Here is a 16,440-nt window from a genome sequence, read left to right as displayed (position 1 = left end):
TTCCTTGTGTATGGTGAGCTCGCACATTTCAGTGGATGTTAGACCCATTGTTGTTGCTGTTGCTGTTTAATTTCATGGTAGTTTTGGCAGGAAAAAAGCACTCTTGAATGTGAAGAGGGCTTTCTGCAAGGGGAGGAAATGGTGGGAAGCTCTATCCTGGGGCACAGGATAAATAAAAACAAATAACTTCCTGGAGTTACATCTCCTCTCTCCCCGAGGCTCCCCGGGTGCTGTGGTTTATTTTCATTACGTCTCCTACAAAGGCAGCACCAGTATTAACAATGGGAACAAAACAGACTCACATCCTTGCTTTCTAATGTCTGAGAGTTCCTTAGGGCCCTTAGACTCATTTAGGAAAATTCATGTGTGCAAAACTCATTTGCAAAAAAAATAAAATATGTGATCACAAATGCTCTTTACCTGACTGGCCTAGGGGACCCTTGGAAATGAATATGTGCCTTGATGGTTACTTGGGTAGCTTAGCAGACGCAGGCCAACCAGTCTCCTCACCAAATGAACCCTTATTGAGCCACTTTGTGTCAGGCAACTTGAATGATTAGAAATCTTGGTACAAGTCAGTTGCTCACTAAGTCACTGTGGTGATTTTTGAGGTTCCTTTTTGAAAAATAATATTCAGTCATCATGCCTTATGGCTTTGAAAATATCTTTGAAAGTTCACTCATTAAGATGTCTAGCTCAGGAAACATGTCTGTGTTTAGTTAGGTTTGGCTTTTACGTTCCTGTGGATTGTGTATGCTGCTTTCTTCCCTGGTAAAAATTTTGGCTGCAAGCATGATGCCTAGGAAGCCTGAGTTGAGATCATTAGAAAAAAGAAACCCTTACTTGTAAACTATGTAGTACATTAGGATAAATGAAGGTACCAGAACGCCTATTAAAATCTCAAAGTCTTTGAGCTGCTTTTTCCGTAGCAGTTAAAGTATATAAAGCAGAGATAAAGTATGATAAATTTATATTTTCCAGCCTGCCTGATACACAACTACAATTCGTCTCAACTTTTAAATCTGTGACTTGTTTTGGCCTGACTGGTTGACTTACTTATTCAACAAATACTATTTACTGAACAGCTATGTATTCCAGCCTCTGCTCTGGGTGGCAGAGATATAAAACTGAGCAAAGCAAACAAAGATCCCTGCCTTCAAGGAGCTTACATTGTAATGGGGAAATAGATTTAACAGAGTAGTATTTTTGGAAAAGTTCTTTCCTTTTTTTACGATAAATTTATTGGGTGTCCATTATGGTCTGAATTCTGAAGTGTAATTTAATCAAATGTGGGATCCTTCGAGTTTTCTTATGGACTCTTAGAAATCAGTAGGAAAAAAAAAAGGCATGTGCTCTCTTAAATGTGCTTATAGTTATAACTATAATGGGATCCATCCACTCCACTTCGGATATATAAATATATATATTTTTCCTGGCTTGTGGCCACACTTTTTTCTAGCCTCAGGGACATAAGCCATCTTTCAATTGAACACTCACTGACTATTTGGCTCCACCCTGGAGATGCCCGGCCACAGGTGATACTACTTCATGCTGGTGGTACCAACCAGCAGAGCACTAGGTGACATTATGGTTCCCGCCTATAGTAAGAGTCATAAGGACTGACTGGCATTTCTGCACACTGCTGTATCACCCCAGTTGTGAGACCTGTAACCAATAGCAAATTTTATGAACGATGATTCTTTTTATAAAGTTAAATTAGGTTACAATCAAGATTATTCTATTATTCTATAATAATGCTAGGGTAACACCGATCTCACTCTTCTGTACTCTTATGTGCCTTCTTGGATGGGAAGGAAAGAGAATGAATTACAGGTAGCTTGGCGGGGATGGTGCAGAATTCGGGGTGCGCTCCTTGAGGAGCGCAGCACACGCGCCTCATAATTCAAGAAGGAACAACGATAGAGACCGCCCGCCTTCATTTCCCCTTATCTTTCTCCAAAGGCCCAGCCGAACCCTTGGAGGATCTGCTAATTGCTAATGAGTTACAAAGCTGATGGAATTTTACATTCACTTCTTCTCATTTCCCTGCTGCCACTCCCAGGCGGAAATGTCCATCAAGGGAGAAATGGCTAAGATGGGGAAGGAGAGGAAAGAGGAGGCAGAGATGAGAGGAATACTCTATTCCAGGCAGGTGAACGGCTCTCGAGTAAGTGAGGCGTCTCCAGCTCCTAGGAACACGAAATGAAATAAAATAGAAAATGAGTTCATCCCTAACTATTTCCATCAGCTGCACCGTCCCCTTAACCAAGTCTCTGTTTACCTTCTGCTCTGTTTAGCCCTTGCTGCTGAGGAAATCCAACTGTTTTCAAAGAACACAATCTCCGTCGCCTTTCAGCCAGTCTTAGCATCTTGATGTAAATATTATCAATCTCAGCCTGTCACATCTCCCTCCACTGAATAAGTGAATTGCTTCCCAACACTGGAGCTTCTCTGAAGATAACACAAGCAGAGAAGCTGCATCTCACATTGAGAATTCTCGCAGCAAGGGCTCCAGGAGGCAGCCAGGATATACCACCATAATCAAATATATCTTCCAGTCCCCCCAAATTAAAAAAAATATATGCATACACAAAAGAGCTTGCTGCTGGCCCTGCTGGAGAAGACCAAACAGTAGTCCAATACAATGAAGGCATCATTGCGTATCATCTGGCTATACAAAGAACGCCAGCATCTCAGCCTCTGCAGGGCACATGTCCCTGGATTCCGACGTCAGAATGGATTGACTGAACAACTTTGCTTTAATAAGCTCAGGACTTACACAGAATAACTACCTGTGCCTGCCCCCAATTAGGTTTGTCTGTGCACTTTCCACTCTCTCCTCTCTGCGGGGACAAGACAGGTTTTTTAGAACCGTCCCCCTGCCTCTAGGAAGAGTGGGATTTAACCTTCCAGGCAGAAAGATGCCTCCCCCAGCCTTCAGCATGTTCAAAGAGAGTTCTTAGTCATCTCTGAGTAATATAGTACACCAGGGAGTTTCCCCCATTGTCAAGCCTGAATCCCCACCGTGACCGTTTAGGCCCTTTTCCTAATACAGCTTCACTGAGCACTGGTTCCCTGTGGTGTTTATAGAGCCTTGGCCTTCTTTGCAAGGGGGCAGAATCTGCAGTGAATGGAATCCACGGAAAGTGACATGTTTTTCCCCAGTGAAGTAGAAATCAGTGAATAATAATTTTGGTAGTTGCTGAGAATTCCGGATCCCAACAAATTCCATTGAAATGGAGGAACTCCCTAGGGATCCAGTGATAATGTTTACATATAATTAGTTTGCTGAGGAGTCTCATCTTGTTGGGGTTTATACCTACATAAAATGGTTTTATTTTCCCTACTCACTGCGCTCAACTGTATTGTGTTGAATCTTACTTTCCTGCTGGGAAGCTAGTTTCTTAGCAACGACTAATTTCCTGTCATTTTCAATTATTAGTACAGTCTCATTTGGGTATTTAAGATCTAGTCCCGTTCACTTAAAAAAAGATTAATATCAAACTTGATTCAACGTGTACCCTCTCCCCCCTGTTATTTGTAGTGTGTGCATGTGCGCTCTCTGCTTCTGAGACGCTGTATTTTTTTCCTCCAAGACCTAGTTCCTCTGGAGTTGGGGCTAAGAGGAGGGAGCAGGGAAGTTGAGGGCTTTTTACAGGATTGTTAGATTGTCATAGGTGGGCAGGCCTCAGGCCACTTACCTGGTTCAGACAGATTCTATCTGACGGGGTGCTCTCTGTTGAAATGGTCTCTGCACAGTGTTATGTGTAGTTTTCTTGAGGCAAGACCATTCTCTGCACCCCACCCCTGCAGATATGCGCCCCGCCTCCCCTTGACCATGTCAGTGGTCACACCACCAACCTCTTCTCCAGGGTGGGCACCCCACAGCAGGGCACTCCTCACACACCTGCCTTTCAGTGCTTCATCACCAGGGGTGATGGGAACCTCTGGCCATTCGTCTGCTGCCTGAGCACTGAGCAGACTGGAGGGGAGGGTCCCCCCATCTTCCTCCCAGGCACACCACGTTGGATCCATGGAAATCTCTAGATTTCGGTGGGCATTGGGCTCCACAACTACATGAACCTCAAATTTGAGATGACACATGGCAAGGATTCCTCCTCCTCCTGGCAGCGTGTCATACTCCTAGGCTCCCAGACACCCTCCCAGGCCTGTCTCTCTCCTATTTTTCTCTGCTGGCAGCACCAGGGACCACCTGTGCTCCTGCTGCTCAGCGGAGGTCCAGTTGGGAAATGTGATGCCAGACGCCACTTCTCCGGGGCATCCACAGTCCTTGTAAATGATTCTCGTGGTGAAGCCTGCCTGCCTCACTCAGGGAGGGGGAAAGAATTTGCCCTTTCCCTCAACCCCTGGCCTCCCCACAATCCTACGCATCCTTTGTTCCCTGTTAGACTGGTGGTGGGGGGTGTCTGGGGTGAGCAGGGTAGTCCGAGTGTACTTGGTTGGTGGTAGGGACATTTCTGCTGCTGCTTAACAAGCCCTGCAGGGAGATGGTTGGCTCCAGCTGCTGGGAGCTTTCTCTAGAATGTGGAAATGTGCTGAAATATATGCATTATAATGTTTATCCACAAATAGATCATAATGATACGTGAGTATATATCCTAGACCCTAAAAAGACCAGGACACCGCTCTGTCATCTTTTTCACATGCAATTCACAAGACCCCATGAATCCAAAGTACAAAGAAGTGCAATATATTTTGATTTTCCCCAAGACTACAATTTTTATGTTTCTAAATGTCAAATTTCAAAGTTTAGAAAAAAATACATGGGTGACTCCTGCATTGCTTGTTCCCTAAGCACAAGTTTATTCTGCTAGGGAACCCAGAACTACATCCCAGTCTTACTAAGAAGATTCAGTGAGTGAACAAATATGAAAGTATCTACAAAATTATGCCATCTACAAATATATGCCAGCATCATGATTACATATAATTATATATGAGATTTTTATATACGAACACATATACCCATAAACCTTGTTTTAATTTGGTATGTGAAAATAAGTTGGTGTCTGGAATACATTTAAAAAAATTTCACTGGTATGTAGTCTTAATTGATATCAATTAAGATTATAGCCGGTCTTGAGCCAGACTGACTGGATATTCAATCTGGCACTATGATTATAAGCAAATAGCGTGATCTCCCTAGTCTCAATTTCCTCATCTGTAAATAAAGATAATAATGTGTCTGCCTCATGGAGTTGTTGTGAAAATCAAGTGGGTTAATTCATATAAAAACACTTAACCTTAAAAAAGTGTTTGGCACCATATCAGCTCTCAAAGATGAGTTATGATTATATACCTGCATTAACTACAAACAAAAATGGGAAGTTTCTTTTTTTCCCCTCTGTATTTTGGATGTTTTAAATAGACATTAAAGGGATAAAACGAGCATTTATTTTGTGCTGAAGCTGATTTTTAAACATTTCTCTTAAAGATGACCTGGGTGTGGGGGTTAGAGCAGTGTGAGAAATCTCTTGATATGATCGTAGCCAGATTTACCTGCGATTGATCAGGGCAGCAGTGCTTTTCTGCATCAGCCATTCACTCAAAAGAGCAGGCTAGTTAGTTACTCAGGCGGCACGAGCAAGAGGAAACAAATGAGAATATACATGACCATCTGTATTACCAAGACTGCGACACGAGACATTCATTACTGAGTAACAGATCTGTGCGTCTGGTTCTTTCTTTCTACCCAGACTCACACTTGTTTCCCTGCTGCTCCCTGTTGGCTCTGTCCAGCTCCCCTTTGCAAGGCTGCACGTTTGCAGACGGGCATCAAAGGGAAAAGTCTGACCTAACGATTCTTTTCAAATGGCTTCTCAATATTTCATTTATCGTTTCAGGCTCATCGCTTTCCTACCTTCCGACTGTGCACGACCCTTATTAGCTGTATTGGCTTACCCGACAAATTGATTTCGTTGAATTTTCTGGACCGTTTATGTATTTATCTCCTACGTCCTTTCTGTTTTTATCTGTGCATTTCAAGCTTTCATTCTAAATCCGTCACAGACGCTAAGTCTCAGCAGTCTTGATCTTCTCAGCGAATATTCATCAGGTTGTAATTTTTTAATTTGTTACCAACAGCCGAATTCAAACAATGCCGATCTTGTTCTAATTTGGTTTGTATCAGCCCTACTCTTGGTACTTAGAAAAAGCAAATGTTAATTTCTGGGTCTCTCTTGCCTATGTATTATTTCCTCATATTTCCTGTACTGCAGTTAATTAAAAAAAAAGGAGCGGTGGGAACCACATTTGGACCTGAGCTTTAATCAGAAAACATTTCGGCAAGAACACTGGAGCGTGTAGAGGGCTGGGGCAGGGCAGCCTGCGAGCCTGCTCTGGCTGCTGTCCTCCCCATTTACCACGGGGCCGAGGCGGGGGGCGGGGGTGGTCCCCGCTGGTGGAAGGCGCACAGCATCCCCGAGTGGCAGCGGCTGCCGGTGCACAGGCGCCTGTGGATTACGTAGCCTGCTGGGGTAGATTCCTAGTTTTCTGTGTATATATTTGCACCTCTATATGTTGTGTGTGTATATTTGCTTGACTGCAGGGACAGGGTTTCTGATGAGTGGCCAAGGTAGGCAGATGGGAGTGCTGCAGGTGGCTGTTGAGCATGTCATGAGAGGTTTCCTCAAGCCCTACTTTCCTTCCAAATAGGTATTTTAATCAGAGGCTAAATTCAGATTCTTGCCCCTCAAGCATTAGTTTGCAAAAGCTCGTGTTCGTGTTCCCCTCCATCACCCGGTCCCAGGTTGCATTAGGAGCTGTGCTCCCTGCTCATGGCTGCTGGCTGCTGTTAGAAGAGCATTTCTTTCTCTTCTTTCTCTCTGGGAACTTGCAGATCATAACTGGCAACAAGGCTCAGCTTAAGTTGTGCCTCCTCTAGGAAGCTCTCCCTGACCACTCGAGTCCAGGGCCATCTCTCAGTGGTCTAACCCAGGCATCAGCACATACTGCTTATGGGCCATATTTAGCCCACTGCCTGTTTCTGTAAAGAAAGTTTTGTTAGAACATATAGCCATGTTCCTGAAACTAATATAAAATAATATTGAATGTAAACTGTAATTAAAAAATAAAATTAAAAAAATACGGAGAAGAAAACATATAACTGCATTCATTTGTTTATGTACTGTCTATGGCTGCCCTCAAGACCCAATGGTAGACCTGAACAATTGTGACAGAGCCTATATGGCTCACGAGCCTAAAATACTTACTTTCTGGTCCTTTACAGGAAAAGTTTCCTGACCCCTCTCCTCAACTGAGGGGCTTAATGTGCACACCTCTCAGCATCATGTGTTATAAATGCTCCTGTTTTGTGTTTTGCAAGAACTCTCAGTTTTAAATTTAGCATAATCTTTTAGTATTTCCCAGATATTTTGCTTACCGAGCAAATAATCTTAAAATTACACTTGGAGATTGGGGTGAGTTCCCTACAAGGGACAAAGAGAACCCACAGGCAATTTTATTTTCAAGAGACAACATTCATTTGTTATTGTTGTCAGGTGGTTGCCGATAAGGCTCTCAGAGCACAGCTTTGTACTGAAACCATTCCTTCCAACGCAGAACTCTTACTCGTTACTGATCTCAGTGTAAGAACATAAATCTTCTCAAATTTCCATAAGGATGTGTGAAGATGTAACTTAATCAAATCACAATTTTAGAAGGTTAGCACTTACTTTAAAAAATAATGCTAATGGGATCCTCTTAGCCACTCAGGCGTCCCACTTGGTAAGAATCTGACTTGAAATAGGTGTGAAGGTGAGCATACGCTTAACTCGGTGACCCGCAGCTGTATTCATTCATTCGCCTTCTCTCCTAGCGGCCAGCCCATCCCCAGGGTGGAGTACACGGAGGAAGAAACTAAAACTTGGGGCGTTGTATTCCGGGAGCTCTCCAAACTCTATCCCACTCACGCTTGCCGGGAGTATTTGAAAAACTTCCCTCTGCTGACTAAATACTGCGGCTACAGGGAGGACAATGTGCCTCAACTGGAAGATGTCTCCGTGTTTCTGAAAGGTAAGGCTTCACACAGGCTTACCCCTGGCCAGCATCCTTGTTTGCCTTCCAAGGACACACATGTCCTCTCTGACTCTGACCCTCCTGCCTCCCTCTTATAAGGACCCTTGTGACTATATCAGCCTGACCTGGATAATCCAGGATCGTGTCTCCATCTCAGGATCCTTAACTTATCATATCTGCAAAGTCCATTTTTGCCACATAAGGAAACATATTCACAGGCTCAGGGGATTAGGACATGGACATCTTTTGAAGGCCATTAATCAGCTTTCCCTGCTCTCCAAGTATTGCCACCTCTAGCCTTGTGACTCATTGTGAACCTGTTCTTTTCTTCTCATTTCAATGCCACCACCCAAGTTGAGGTCCCCATCATTTATAACCTTGACGCCTGTGTCTTCTCCCCTCTACTCTCCTGCCCACTGCTCCCTATAGCATTACTTTCTTCTTGGCATCTGTGCTCAGAAGGTTATCAGTGCCTCTGCTTTGTTTTTTATTAGGGTTGACAAACTTTTTTTTCTGTAAAAGGCCAGATAGTAAATATTTTAAGCTTTGTGGGCCCAGAGGCAGAATTGAAGCTATTGTATAACGATTTAAATGTGACTATTAAAGAATGTAAAAGCTATTCCTAGCTTATGGAGTGTAAAAACAAGCCACAGCTGGATTTGGGCTATGTATGGGTCATAGTTTGCTGATCAAGTTCTGAACTGCTCAGCTTCAGTTCAAGGCCCTGACCCAGCTTTCCAAGTTTGTCTCCTGCTCTGACTTTGCTGCCCACAGTCCTCTGTTCCAGCTGTGGGCTCTCCACACCTTTGCTTAGGCTCTGCCCTTTGCTAGAAAAGTCAACTCGTTTTCACCTACTCAAATTCTACCTACTCTTTGAGACTCAGAGCAAATCCTGCCTCTCCTGTGAATCCTGATTATAACAGCCATCGTGAGCTCTGCCACTCTGATTTCATTCCAGATCGTGTGTGTATCAGGAGAGAGATGGGTGTGGCCTACAGCTGGTATGCTGAGCTCCACGCCCAGCACGATGGGACGGTGAACATCACCCACGATGCTTGTTACTGAGGGACAGAGATCGAGACTCAGCACCTATTTACACAATGCCTTTGTTATTGTTTAACTAGATTATATTTTCCCTAATAGCCCTGCCTCTGACATGTCCCTCTTTGTTTCCCAAGAGTTATGTGCATATTATATATTTACATGGGCTTGCTTGCTCATATATGAGGATTTACTGCGGTGTGTCTCAAACCCCGGTCGTTAGAAGACCATCTCCTGAGTTTTGCCATGCCTGTCTCCCAACTTAACGTTTTTATTATGAGGGGTGGTACAGTATAGCACGGATTCTGGAGGAGTCTGCATTCTGCCAGCTTCTGGCTCTCTGACCTTAGATGAGTTACCTTAACATCTCTGTGCCTCTGTGTTTTTTCTCTGCAAATGAGGATAATACTTTTATCTAGCTCACAAGGGTTGGGAGGGGAAAGTAATTGATATAACTTAAAGCCCTAACATTATTGCTTGACACACATTAAGCGTAGCAGAGTCTTAGTTATTATTACTATTATTGTTGTTATTGTTTTTGTTGTTGTTGCTGTTAGTCCTAGGATATTTTTTCCATTGCTTTGTAGAGAGTGAAAGGGGCAGGAGAGAGAGAGAAACATCGATGTGAGAGAGACACATAGATTGGTTGCCTCCTGCATGCACCCAACCAGGCTGGGGATTAGACCAACAACCCAGATATGTGCCCTTGATAGGGAATCCCATGACCCTTTGGTGTGTGGCTGACCTTCTAACCACTGAGCAACACTGGCCAGGGCTGTTGTTATTATTTTTATTGCTGTTTTTCACAACCCTTGGTGAACTGGATACTGGGAGTGCAGTTTGCCTCAGTCATTGGCACATAGCAAGCACCATGTCAGTGTACATGTTTTTATTTCTTTTAATTGATTGACTTTTAAAGTACCTAATTTACTTTAAAAGAAAACTTTTTAAGCAATGGAATCCACAAATTCAAAGTTCTAGATGTGATAGATACATATTTTTTAAAATTTATATAGAAATGAAGTACATACTATTAAAATAGAGTCTGTTCCTCTGTGTACCACCACTCATGTCCCACGTGTGGGATACACTGGCTTAATTGACATAAAAGAGGACACGGAGAAAATACACATCTTTTTGATATTCCATGGAGAACAATCAAAAAGGAAAACTTTGGAATGAGCATAACACTGTTTGTTAGAATGATGGGTCTGAGGAGGCCTGAGGACAGGGTTAGTTCCATGTAGACACCAGAAGCTCCAGGGGGACTTATTTTATGAGCTTAATTGGTTTTTGCCTTTATAAACCATTTCTGGCCATTCTAAGGTGCTCTCCTAATGAGGGGGAGGTTTCAGAATGGGAGCCTTTTCTATGTTGGTGTCCGAGGTAAGCGCAGTCGTCACGTTGTAAATTTTAGGGGCCTTCATGAGAAGGAAGCAGTAGGTAACCCTTACACTGAGAATGCTGATGATCCATCCACAGCCTAATTGGGTTAGCAGTATAGAGCAGTTTCACAGATTTTATTATATTCTGCTTATTTGATTCTCTCTCACTATAAACCAATAAAGCATGTAGAGCTTTCATGTCCCTCTTCAAGTTGCAGTAATTGATGTGACTGTTTTCATAATACCACATAAAACAACAATAGAGAATGAAGGAGTTAGGTGGCGTTGACAATAGGAAGCTGGACTGTGAACTGACTCCGAGATGCTAGTGAAGGGAGCGAATTAGCTGTTAACCGACCACGTACCTGAAGAATGGATTCCTATGGGGGTGGGGAGGGTTAGAAAGATACCAGGTAATATGTGGGAAGCATCACTTTAGATTTTAATCTTCTCCTGTGTATTTGAGCTCTCTTGTCCTAATTTGGCTTTTGTATTTAAATCTTTAAATATTTTTTCACCTTTCCTTCTATTTCCATAGATGTCTTGTTCCCCTGGAAACCATCATTCGGCTGTAGTTTAGTAATCAGAAGCCACAAACGTGATCACTGTTAGCAGTTCAGTTGACCCTTGAACAATGCAGGGACCCTCTGCACAGCTGAAAATCGCATATAACTTTACTCTACAGTTGGCCCTTCCCCTCCCAGATTCAACCAGCCACATATCAAAAACAGAATTTTTGATCTTTGTTTGGGAAAATGCTGCCGGGAATGTGAAAATAGTTTTTCTGATGTGCGGTTAGTTGAATCTATGAGTGTGAAACCTGTGGATAGGAAGGGCCCACTGTATCTATTGAAAAAAACTCCCCATGTGTAAATGAACCCGGGCACTTCAAACTCGTGTTGTTCAAGGGTCAACTGTATATATCATTCAATTGTCAAGAGTTTTAGGACCTTGATTACTTTGTTTCTAGCACATCCTTATAAATAATAGGAAGCCCTGCTTGGGCCCGCAAGTCCTGTTGGCTTGTCATTTAGTCGGCTCTTTCTGTTGCTTCTTTAGAAAGATCTGGCTTCACGGTGAGGCCGGTGGCTGGATACCTGAGTCCGAGAGACTTCCTGGCGGGACTGGCCTACAGGGTGTTCCACTGCACCCAGTACATCCGGCACGGCTCGGACCCCCTCTACACCCCGGAACCGTGAGTACCCACGCTGGCAGCCTGGGCTGGATGGAGACCACCACGCTGTGAGTGGTTAATGCGCACTTGTAGGCCTCTTTTCCTCCTGATTTCACCCTCTCCCCGGTGAGGGGCACAGCACTCACCCAGAAAGGAAGGGTTCACTGGAAGATCAGACTTCTCAGCTGGGCACATGGGCCTCTGATAGTCTTTCTCCAGCTTGTCCCTCTGACTTCTCTGACTTCATTCCAATGCTGAACCTTCTGCAGTGGCCATGCTGTCGATGACATTGCTCCTTAAGCCATATGTAGTTTTTATAAAGCCATGGTCAACAAACAAACAAACAAACAAACAAACAAACAAACAAACCCACCATGGTCCATATAGACTAAGGACAATGTTGCATTGACAGAAGCAGGGCTGCCCAGCTGGGCATGGCTCAGAGGTTGTGCATTGACTTAGGATCTAGGAGGTCGCGGTTTGATTCCCAATCAGGGCACATGTCTGGGTTGTGGGCTCGATCCCGATCAATGATGACTCTCTCATCGTTGATGTTTCTCTCTCTCTCTCTCCCTTCCTCTCTCTGAAATCAATAAAGATATATTTTTAAAAAAGAAAGAAAGAAGCAGGGCTCACACTGAAATTCTAATATTAAGGCTAATTCCTATGTTGCAGGCTCAGCTCTCATCAACTCATTTAATCCACATGGCACCCCGATAGCGTAGGTGCTGTGATTATCTCCATTTTTACTGATGAGGTAATGTAGGCACGAAGGGCAAAGTAAATGTTGACATGCGTGCCCCTCGCATGAGGAGGCTCCTCACCAAAGAGGTTACACAGGCCATGGCAACACTTACTGCTAATCCCCTCCCCTTTCGTCCTCACATCACCTTCAGACTCAGGACTCTGCTATGCTCTCCCGGCCGTCCTAGTTTTTTGGATGGTCCTCCAGCCCTACCCAACACCTCTAGAGTCCTATGAGGTTTGTGATTCTTCTTTGGCTCTGTCAGCTTTCCTCAAGGGAATTCATCTTTGGGACTTTTATCCTGTTTCTCCTGGACAAAGGGTAGAGAGAAGCAAGTGATGATGCTGTGCTGCTGTTATGGGTGGGGGCCAGAGGGTAATCTGTGAACCCCTTCTTCTTAATGATTTGGCCTCATGACACATGACATTGCACAGTCTTGCAATGTGAACCACCCTGGGCCCTTTTCCTGAACTTTCTAAATTTTCCACTGCCTTCAAGGTGGACACAAGGTTCATCTTCTCTGGCAAACACGCTCTTGCCATCCTGTGTGCAATCATTCCTTCCTCAGGAAATCTGTCGTTTGCTCTCCTTATTACCCATCTGTTACATGTATTTAACCATGCTAGCTTTTAATACGTTAAACTACTTGAGTACTCTGAGTTATATTTCTTTTTGTGCTTAAAAAAAAGATGAACATTTATTGGAAGGCTACTATGTGTTTGGATTGTCTGGGAAAAAGACAAGGTCCCTGCCCTCCTAAAAGAACGGGTGTGACAAGGGTCAGCATATAAACAGATAGACCAGTGATTTTCAACCTTTTCCATCTCGTGGCACACACAAACTAATTACTAAAATTCTGTGGCACACCAAAAAAATATAGTTTTGCCAATCTGACAAAAAAATAGGTGCAATTTTGATTTGTTCCCACGGGGCAGCTATTGTTGGGTTGGCTGTTGTCAGTTTTTTATTTGACAATCTAAGGGAAAAGAGGTCAGTGCCCCTGACTAAATAGCCAGGTTTTGCATATTTTAAAAATTCTTGTGGTGCCCAGCTGGGCGTGGCTCAGTGGTTGAGCATCGACCTAGGATCCAGGCGATCAGGGTTCGATTCCCGGTCAGGGCACATGCCCGGGTTGCAGGCTCAGTCCCCAGTGTGGGGCTTGCAGGAGGCAGTCGATCAATGACTCTCTCATCATTGACATTTCTCTCTCTCTCTCCCTTTCCTTTCCTCTCTCTGAAACCAATAAAGATATATTTAAAAAAAAATTTTTAAAAAAATTCTTGTGGAGCAACAGTGTGCTGCAGCACACCTGTTAAAAATCGCTGAGATAGATAATATGGTATCATGTGCTAAAAATGCTGTGAAGACAAATCAAGCAGGTGCTGCGAAATGCTTTTTTTGGATTGAGTCATTAGGGTAGCCTCTTGGGAGGTGACATTTGAGTAGAGACCAGACTATATCAGGGGCAACATTCCAGGTGAGAGAGAAAAGCAAAAGCAAAGACCCCGAGGCTGGGAGCTGTCACTGGGTCTCTGCCTCCTTGGGCTCCATTCAAATGAGTACATAACCCTAATCTTACTCCAATTTGTTACCCACTTGTAATAATGTGATTTATAATAAGAAATTCGCATTTGGTCTTTGTCCCCATTTCTAGTACAGAGCTTCTAAAACCTTTGAAAATTTCCTTGGTGAGAGAGAGAATGTTGTCTCTTATTTTATTAATGAGGCGCCTTTTGGAAAGCCCTTAGGTCATCAAACAAAGTGAGCTGGTTGTCAGGGGAACCAACCCTGTGATTGGAGTGTTGGAACTTTTAGTCCCACCCGCCTGGCCTCTGAGGAGTGAAGAGGGGTTGGAGTTGACTCTGTTGCCAATGGCCAATGATTTAATCAATCATGCCTGTGTAATGAAGCCTCCATAAAAACCCAACAAGATGGTGTTCAGAGAGCTTCTAGAAAGCTCCTCACCCCACTCACATACATTGCCCCGCATGTCTCTTCAACTGGATGTTCATCTGTATCATTTATCATATTTTAAAATAATAAACCTGTGACCTAGTAAGTAAATGTTTCTCTGAGTTCTGTGAGCTGCTTTAGCAAATTAATTGAACTGAGGACGGTGTCATGGAAACTTCTGGTTTATAGCCAGTCAGTCAGAAGCACAGGTAACAATCTGGACTTACAACTTGTGTCTGAGACCCAAGGCAGTGGTTGTTGGAACCACCAATCTAAAGCCTGTTGGTCTGAAGCACAGGTGATAACCTGGACTTGGGACTGGGGTCTGAAGTGGGTGGGGGAGGGCAGTTTGTAAGACTGAGCCCTTAACCTGTGGAATCTGACACCATCTCTGGGTAGATAGTGTCAGAATTGAATTAAATCGTAGGACACCCAGCTGGTGCCTGAGAATTGCTCCTTGTTTGTGGGGGTGCCCCCCAATGTTGGAATTGGGTCCAGGAACCCAAAAGATCTCTGTTCTTAAGGCCACTGGGGTTATCGCTTTGCTTATGATGCTGTTTTACTTCAATAATCTTGTGATTAATGGGCTGCCATGGTCTTCACTGGGAACAGAGAGCCTTTGGAGGGTTAAGCAGTTAAGTAGCGATGATGGAGCAAGTGGTCAGAGATTGGAGCTGAGCCCAGGAAGTCCCCCTCCTCCTCTCAGGTGGGCATGAAGCTCACTAACCAGGTGGTCCCTGCAGAGTCCCTACATTGTTTTTTTAAAGCTCCTTTAAGCTTCCCTGAAAGTGTTTTTAGGGTAAACAAAGGTTACTTATAGGACTCCAGACATTTGGAAAAGAAATGCTTCTTAGAGTGGAGTGAGGGCTCTAAGGAGTGTTGTCAGAGTTGGAGAGGCAATCTCTAAATCTAGCCCAGAGGGTTTACAAACGGCCCTGTTTACAAATAGTAGGCACTTTGTTAGTTCCCTTTGAATACCTGGCCCCCCTGAGACCCAGGATAGCGCGCCAATGGGTCTGTGTGGAGAGTGAGAGGGCAAAGAAATGAGATTTTAGCCACAGAGGTCTATAAAATTTTGGGATAATGTGTTACGTTTTATCAAAGCACTTTTAGCCAATTCATTCAGCAAACATTTATGTGCAATAGCAGGGAGGTGCAGTGGGTTCAGAGATGAATAAAATATAGCAGGTGTTTTTCTAAAGCAGCTCACATTCTGGCAGGGGAGATAGAAACATAAATAATTGTAAGAGAGTGTGGTTAGGGCTATAATGGGACTGTGTACAAAGTCTTGGAGGAGCAGAGAGGAGAGAGCAGTCTTAAAGGCTTTTCACCGAAGGTATAAACTGAGTGGCGGTCTGGAAAAGGGGATAGGAAATTCTTTTTTGGACAAGACAGGGTGTGGAGGGAAGGGAAAACTTTCAAGTCAAGGAAAGAGTAAACGCAAAGTTGTAAAGGCACACAGGAGGCATAAAAGATTGAGGCTCGTTACACCGGAGTGGCCAGAGCACAGGTTATAGATTAGGGATGAGATGTTTCTTCGGTCCTCTGTAAATGGTCATTTGTCAAACTAGGACCTTTGAGATTAATTATAAAGGCATAGGGGGCTATCCAAGGCTCTTAGGCATGACCAGATAATCTTGTTTGAGAAAAATGATAGGGGTAGGGGCTAGGGAAATGTGGAGAATGAACTGGATGGAAAAGCAGACAGGAAACTCACGTTCCATTGAAAGAATGTAGTTGATAAGGTATTACCTGGAGAAGATCAGTGGGGTAGGACGAGAGGGCACCTGTGTGAGAAACATCACTGAGATGGAATTAACAATATTTGATGACTATTATGGGGGTGAGGAGAGGGGAGGCTCAGGGTTTTTAGACTGGGAAACCGAGTGGGTAGTTATTTCTAGTTGTGATGGAAAATATTGGAAGAGGGATCCTTCTTGGAGGGAAGAGGGAGAGGAGGACCTGGGATTGGGGCATGTTGTTTTTGAGGTGCCCATGGGTGTGACCTCCAGATGGAGAAGCCTCCAGTATCTGGAAGTAAATGTAGAGCTCTCACTATAGATTTGAGCATTTCCCTCTTCCTTGACTGCTCCTGCGACAGACGA

The 16,440-nt window shown here is 43.9% G+C and overlaps 1 protein-coding gene across 1 annotated transcript in view; it reads left to right on the top strand.

Moving 5' to 3' along the window:
• The window catches only part of TPH2 (tryptophan hydroxylase 2), a 93,390-nt gene that overhangs the window by 21,492 nt on the left and 55,458 nt on the right, over window positions 1-16,440 (top strand). Inside the window, exons 6-7 of the mRNA XM_081128221.1 lie at window positions 7,838-8,034; window positions 11,523-11,658. Coding sequence (XP_080984347.1) covers window positions 7,838-8,034; window positions 11,523-11,658 — 333 coding nt within the window. The remainder of the gene's footprint in view (window positions 1-7,837; window positions 8,035-11,522; window positions 11,659-16,440) is intronic.

This window comes from Miniopterus schreibersii (assembly GCF_964146895.1).
Source record: "Miniopterus schreibersii genome assembly, chromosome: 2".
In the NCBI taxonomy this organism is placed as follows: Eukaryota; Metazoa; Chordata; class Mammalia; order Chiroptera; family Miniopteridae; genus Miniopterus; species Miniopterus schreibersii.
This window is presented reverse-complemented; position numbering and strand designations above follow the sequence as displayed.